The sequence below is a fragment of the Hipposideros armiger genome, unplaced genomic scaffold (assembly GCF_001890085.2).
Source record: "Hipposideros armiger isolate ML-2016 unplaced genomic scaffold, ASM189008v1 scaffold_8, whole genome shotgun sequence".
Lineage (NCBI taxonomy): Eukaryota > Metazoa > Chordata > Mammalia > Chiroptera > Hipposideridae > Hipposideros > Hipposideros armiger.
Window position 1 is genome coordinate 925,972 of NW_017731358.1, and position 6,684 is coordinate 932,655.

Consider the following 6,684-nt stretch of genomic DNA (forward strand, 5'->3'; position numbering starts at 1 on the left):
CAGCTCAACCTGGAGCTGGGCTGCCATGAGTTGCCGACGGCGTAGGCTGCAGCCCCTGTGGCAGTGAGTTGCCATGGGCTACCGTGTGTAGCCAGCATCCAGCGTGAGCGGCCAGCAGCCACCATGAGCGGCCGTCCAGAAGCTGGCGACTGATCTGCCTCACCTAGGAAGAGTGCAATGATGGTGCCAACTTGGACCAGTGAAGCAACATCCTCCACAACTAGACTGAAGAACAAAACGACAGCAACTTGTCTGTTCCCCTTCCCTTAATTCCCCAATAAAAATCTTAAAAAAAAAAAAAGAAAGAAAAGTGGAATACTTATTCCATAAAGTTCATCTAGCTTTGACATGCAAACCTCTCAATAACATACAAGAAAGAAAAATTAAGTCTGATCTTACTCATGCAACCAAGGCAAAAATCCTAAACAAAATCATAGGAAGCCAAACATGAAGAATATTGAAAAAAAAAATACATCATGACCAAATTGGATTTATTCTAGACAGGCAATGTTAGTTCAACATTTGAATACCAATCAACTCTAATTCACCACATTCTCCAGGGAGAAAAACTGTGTGATTTCAATAGCTGTACAAAAAGCTTAGATAAAATTAAACATCTATTTATGTTACCAACATTATAGAGCAGCGGTTCTCAACCTTTCACAGGGGTCGCCTAAGACCATCGGAAAACACATATTTTCAATGGTCTTAGGAACCGAGACACCGCTCCTCTATCCGTCTCCAGGGCCACATGCAGATACACCCACATACGAGTACCCGGCAACCCCTGTGAAAGGGTCGTTCGACCCCCAAAGGGGTCGCGACCCACAGGTTGAGAACCGCTGCTATAGAGGGAAGCTTCCTCAACCTGGTGTAAGGTCTATAACCAGAAACCTACAGCCCACAATATACCCAATAGTAAAATATCAGGATTACTCCCTTTAGAGTCAGGAACAAGACAAGCATATCACTACCATTATAACCAACACTAATATGGATAATAGACATGAAAAATACATACAAGGCAAGTACTGAAATATCAGAAAAAAATGTTTGTCATTATTTGTAGATAAGTGTCTAAAACAGAAAATCGTAATGAATCTAACAATTGTGAGAATAAATTTTGACAAGGCTGCTGGATATGAGATGAATACCCAGGATAACTGTACTGTTTACACCAGCATAAACGAATTAGAAAATGTGATCTTAAACAGATACTTATCAGAGGAACAAAAATGACAATACTCCAGAATAAAACTAACAAAAACTTATATAAAAACCTTCAGAGAGATAACTGTCAAATTTTAAAGATATTCAAGAAGACCTAAAAAAATGGAAAGAGATAATTCATGGAAAGGGAGACTAAATCAATTCTCTCTCAATTTATAAACCCAGTGTAATTCTNATTCCCCAGCACTGTTCCCATCCCCCCAATTCCCCAATAAAAATCTTAAAAAAAAAAAAAAAAAGAAATAATTTGGGTCAGCCGAGTGGCTCAGTTGGTTAAGAGTTGGCTTAAGAGCACGAGCTCTGAACAGGGTCGCCAGTTCGATTCCCACATGGGCCAGTGACGCTGCACCCGAGCTGAGCTGCCAACAGGTGGCAGGATGGCTCATCAGGTATAACAAGATTACCTGTTCGATGGTAGGCTACACCCACCCGCAACTAAGACTGAACACAGCACCTTGAGCTTAGACGCGACAAGCTGCCGACAGGCAGCCAGGTGGCAACTGGTGCCCTCCACAACGAAGACTGAAGAACAACAACTTGGCTGGTCCCCTTCCCCAACACTGTACCCCTCCCCCAATTCCCCAATAAAATCTTAAAAAGAATAAATAAAATAAAAATAAAAAAAGAAATAATTCCTCAAAATTTGGACCGTTGGACACTTGATCCATGAAGAAATAATTCCCATTTCATAACTTTGTTTACATGAATCTCATATAGCTTCTAACGGGACTCATGAAAACCAAAAACATAAAATTTAAACCAGACAGAAATGAAAATATTTTTTAACTCTCACCACTGATGACAAGACCTTTACACACACACAAGATAAGGACTGGAATGGAAAAGGCTTATGAAATTTCTGAAGTCCTGAAAAGCCTGTAACAAAGGTTTGCCATGACTTTTCTAGGACTCCGCACAAGAAATGAAATGCCAGGCATAAGGAAAAAGGTTGAAGCAACACACAAAAGAACACCACTCTACAGAATGCAGAGTACGCAACTGAATGAGCCTAGATATATGGGAAGAATCAAGAGTAAGTGCTGATTTCCAACCTGTGGTGGCTGTGTGGTGGTGAAGCGATATTCTCCTTGTTTGTCTCGACTGAACACAACTTTCCAAAGGACCATGTCAAGGCAGAAGTTCTGAGAGATAGTCCAGTGAGTTAAGAATTAAAAAGGACTAAGTCATTCTTTATTAATGTGCACATTTAAAAAGATCACACAATGCTGAATCATTAGTGAAAAACGTGATTTGATTTTCATATAGAGAATTTCAGTTAATATTACAAAACGACAAAGAATACAGGACTTTTGGGGCAAATATAAATCATCATAAAATTCTTGATAAAAAGGGACCTCTAAATTTTCCACAAAATATAACTTACATATGAATCCTCGGGTCTTTCCCATATGAAAATAATGTCTATAATCTGAAGTCTTAACAATGAGTTATTTCCATTTAATTAATATACAAAATTAATTCTATTTCTATTGGGTTGTCAGAAAAGTCATGACATATTTTTTGTTTTTTCATTGCAAAAATGCGTCATGACTTTTCCAACAACCCAATATATATAGCTATATCTATAAATGAATATGATTTCATCAGAGTCCAACACAATTCTTTTGACAGTGAGCAAGAATAATAAATTATATGGGATTATGAAAGGATTCCCTAAAAAGTCTGGGTTTTTAAAAAAATTTTTTTATCTTAAATATTTGAGTGAAAAGATGAACTTATACTATAGGAAAAACAAGCTTTTAAAATACAGTATCTTGGATGTGCTTTCTATTATCCATAAAATAGCAAAAATACACTCTATTAGGCAACTTAAAAAGATCATTACCAATAGCATAATATCCATGCTGCCTACTATGGCCCAAATTTAAAGACCAAGTCATCTTTTAGAAAAATAAACAAATTAAGCATAATTTCCAAGTCTAAAATTATTATCACTAAAGTATGCATTTCAAAAATTATGTAATCTTAATTCAAAATTCTGCCTTATGAAACACTTAATTTAAAAATCACAACTGTATCTCCTTCCATTTCATATATTATTTTGTAGGAGTGAATTACAGTAGTTCTGAGAAAAGACAAAATTATATTAATAAGCAGCACATGAGAACTTAATAGCTCCTTTTATGGAAGCTGATCTAAAGGCAATCCTAAAAGAATAATAATTATGTAATACTCACTGGATCAAAGGGTACTTAAGACCTCTAGAGGGAACTTAAAAGCAAATGTCAAGGAGGAAGTCCCAGTAATCAATGCTAAGATTGGGTTAAATTCATAATGGTCATTATTTTATACTCTCAAAAAACTCTTATTATTAATATTTACTATATTATGGGCAACCTGAGCACCAATCTTCTATCTTTTCTATCATCACTAATTTTTGCTTTCTCACTGCTTTTTTTTCTCATATCTGTATATGAGTGCAGCAAAATCATATCCCTTAATATGACTATCAGTTAATGGAAAACATCAGAAGAAAAAAAGGCTAAATGATTTTAACTAACATGAAACTGAAACTGTGGGCTTCATAATGTAACCTGTCCTCTTCCCCCATTATCATTAAGTCACCAGAATCCCAAAGCAGCAAGGTGTCATGTGATCATCTGACGTGCTTACCTCCACCAGGATAGACACAAAGGCATTGACAAGAACAATGATGAGCATAGTTATACGCCACTGATATGGTACACACACTATCTGTAAGACAAAAGTTTTTAAGTTAACATTGTAGTATGTAGTTGATATTTATAGCATGATACCATAACTTCCAAATTTACTGAATTCCTGTTATGTACCAAGCACCTCACATAGATTAACTACTCAATCTCCAACAGCACCACAAGGTAGATGTTATATTCACTTTTCAGATAATAACACTCGAAGTGTAAGTAAGTTAAGGTTAAAAAAATATTGAAGTGGCTGAGCTTACATCAAATCCTATTCAATCAAATTCATTAGCCCATGCTCTACCAGACCATAAATTTCTAAAAAGTCCCTATTTTTAAAATAAAATCCTATCTTAAACAATGAGGCAGACAGACACTGGTCTAATATTACTCAATACTGTTATAAAGACAAATTCAAAAAAGAACTATACAGATCAATTTAAGAAACACAATCTGTTTTCACTTCAAAATCTGTGATTAATTTCTAAGGCCTTGAAACCAACAAAAAAATCCCATTCATGCATTCATCCTTTTAGTCAGCAAATATTTACTAAGTACCTAAGATATGGTGCTGGATGCTGAGGAGTGATATGATCTAATGTTTTAGAAAAACAACTATGACTGCAGCAAGGAAGATTTGAAGGGTGAAACTGCTATAATAGTGTTCTAGGCAAAAGATGATGGTAGCCTGAACTAGAGTGGTAGGTGGCATAATAAGATATATATGTTTGGTTTCTGTCCCTGCTTCCTGACACAGAGTTCTTAAAACTTGTTATTTCCTGAGTGATGGAGATGATAGGAGTCTTACAGAGCTTCTGAATCTCCTGGAATTTCTGGGTATCAGGAGTGCTCTTTGTTCTAATGAAAGACTACTCTGTGTGAGCTCCTAGAGAGCTTCAGGCTAGGAGCTGCTCACCAGAAAGACTAAGCCATGATTAGAAGCTTGGAACTTTCAGCCCCACTGCCCCAACCTCCAGGGAGGGGAGAGGGGCTAGAAACTGAGTTCATAATTGATCATGCCTATGTGATGAAGCCTCCATTAAAAAAATCCCTGAACTACAGGATCTGGAGAGCTTCCGGGCTGGTCAGCACATCTATGTGTTGGGAGGATGGTGCATCCCAGTTCCACAAGCGACAGAAGCTCCGGTGCTCAGGACCCTTTCAGACCTCAGCTTATGTACCTCTTCATCTGTACCTTCATTATATTCCTTATAATAAACCAGTAAACATAAGTGTTTTCTTTAGTTCTTTGAGCCATTAAATCAAATTATCAAACCTGAGAAAGGGGTTGTGGGAACCAATGTATAGCTGATTGGTCACAAGTACAGGTGACAACCTGGGACTTGCAACTGGTATCTGAAGCTATGGGATAGTCTTGTGGAGCTAGGCCCTTTACCTACAGGGCCTGTACTAACTCCAGGTAGTTAGTGTCAGAACTGAATTTCATGATACCCAGTTGGTGTTGGCGGATTGGAGAATTGGTTGATGTAAGAACAATCCCCACACATTTGGTGTCATAAGTGATGTGAGTAGAGGAAACAATAGTTTCCTTTTAGGTGATAAATGAGATTGGAGTAAAAAGAGAGATTCAGAATAAGAAAACTGAGAAAATCTAGCCACAGACTGGCTATGAAAAGGAAGGAATAGACAAGAACACATATATACTTCGGACTTGGATAAATATGGTGGTACCAAGAAACAGACAAAACAGGGCTGAGAGAGAACACGATGAGCTTAGTTTTAAAAATGTTGAATGAGGGAACTGATGGGTTAATCATGCAGATAATAGTCAGTATGTCAGTGAATAGTAGGTCTACAGCTCAGTTTTGAGAGCTAGGCTAAGAGTATAAAGTTGGGTGTCTTCTATACATAGATGGCAACTGTGGGCAAAGCCATGGCTATAGATGGGATCACCAGAATGTATGGAGTAAGATCAAGGACAATACAGAAATGTGTGGAATACTAACATATAAGGACCAAATAGAGAGTCTGGAACCACAATGGAGAATGAGGAGTCACAGAAGTAGAAAAAAAATAAGAGAGCAAAGCATCACAAAATTCCAGGGGGAAAAATCTCAAGAATGATGGCCTGACTAACTTGCCAAATACTGCTGAGCAGTCAAGTAAGACTGAAAAAAAAAAAAAATTAAGGGGCAAATCCACTGGACTTAAGGTTGGTAATTGCCTTGGCAAGGGAAGTTTCACTAGACTGGTAGGTGTAGGATCCAGACTAGTTGATGAGTGTGTGGGGGTAGCCTTCTTTCAAGAAATAATTTGACTGTGAAGCAGAAGACCATGTGGCAGGAGAGAAATAATGTTTTTGTTTCTTTTTTTTTTTTGCTTAGTGCTTACCTAAATATCTCAATGAAGCATGTGGGGAAACAAACACACCCATTCACTGCTGGTAAGATTATAAACTGTCAAACTCTTCAAAGTTCAATAATACAGTATTTATAAAAAATTAAAATTCTAGATACTCTTTGACCAAGCAATTCCACTTCTGCACATGTGACCTCTAAATATACATTTGTCCTTCTTAATGAAGTGTGAAAGGACTTGCAACATAGCATTTTTTATAACAGCAAAACACTGGAAATAACCTAAATACCCAATCAAAGAGGATTAAATTATAGAAAAGTCCATGAGGGCTAGCCGAGTGGCACATTGGTTAAGAGCTGGCTTGGGATGCGAGAGGGCCCCGGTTCGGATCCCACATATGAGGGCCAGTGACACTGCCCTCTACAGCTAAGATGCTGAACAACAGCTCAAC

General features: G+C 37.6%; 1 protein-coding gene across 5 annotated transcripts in view; it reads right to left on the reverse strand.

The window, feature by feature from the left end:
• Positions 1–6,684, reverse strand: part of ATP13A3 (ATPase 13A3) — an 85,387-nt gene that overhangs the window by 14,598 nt on the left and 64,105 nt on the right. For 4 of the 5 annotated variants that reach the window (XM_019651235.1, XM_019651241.1, XM_019651218.1 and 1 more), the window contains 2 exons: positions 3,865–3,945; positions 2,283–2,372 (listed from right to left, as the gene is read on the reverse strand). In XM_019651235.1, coding sequence (XP_019506780.1) covers positions 2,283–2,372; positions 3,865–3,945 — 171 coding nt within the window. The remainder of the gene's footprint in view (positions 1–2,282; positions 2,373–3,864; positions 3,946–6,684) is intronic. The other variant, XM_019651227.1, reaches the window with a different exon arrangement.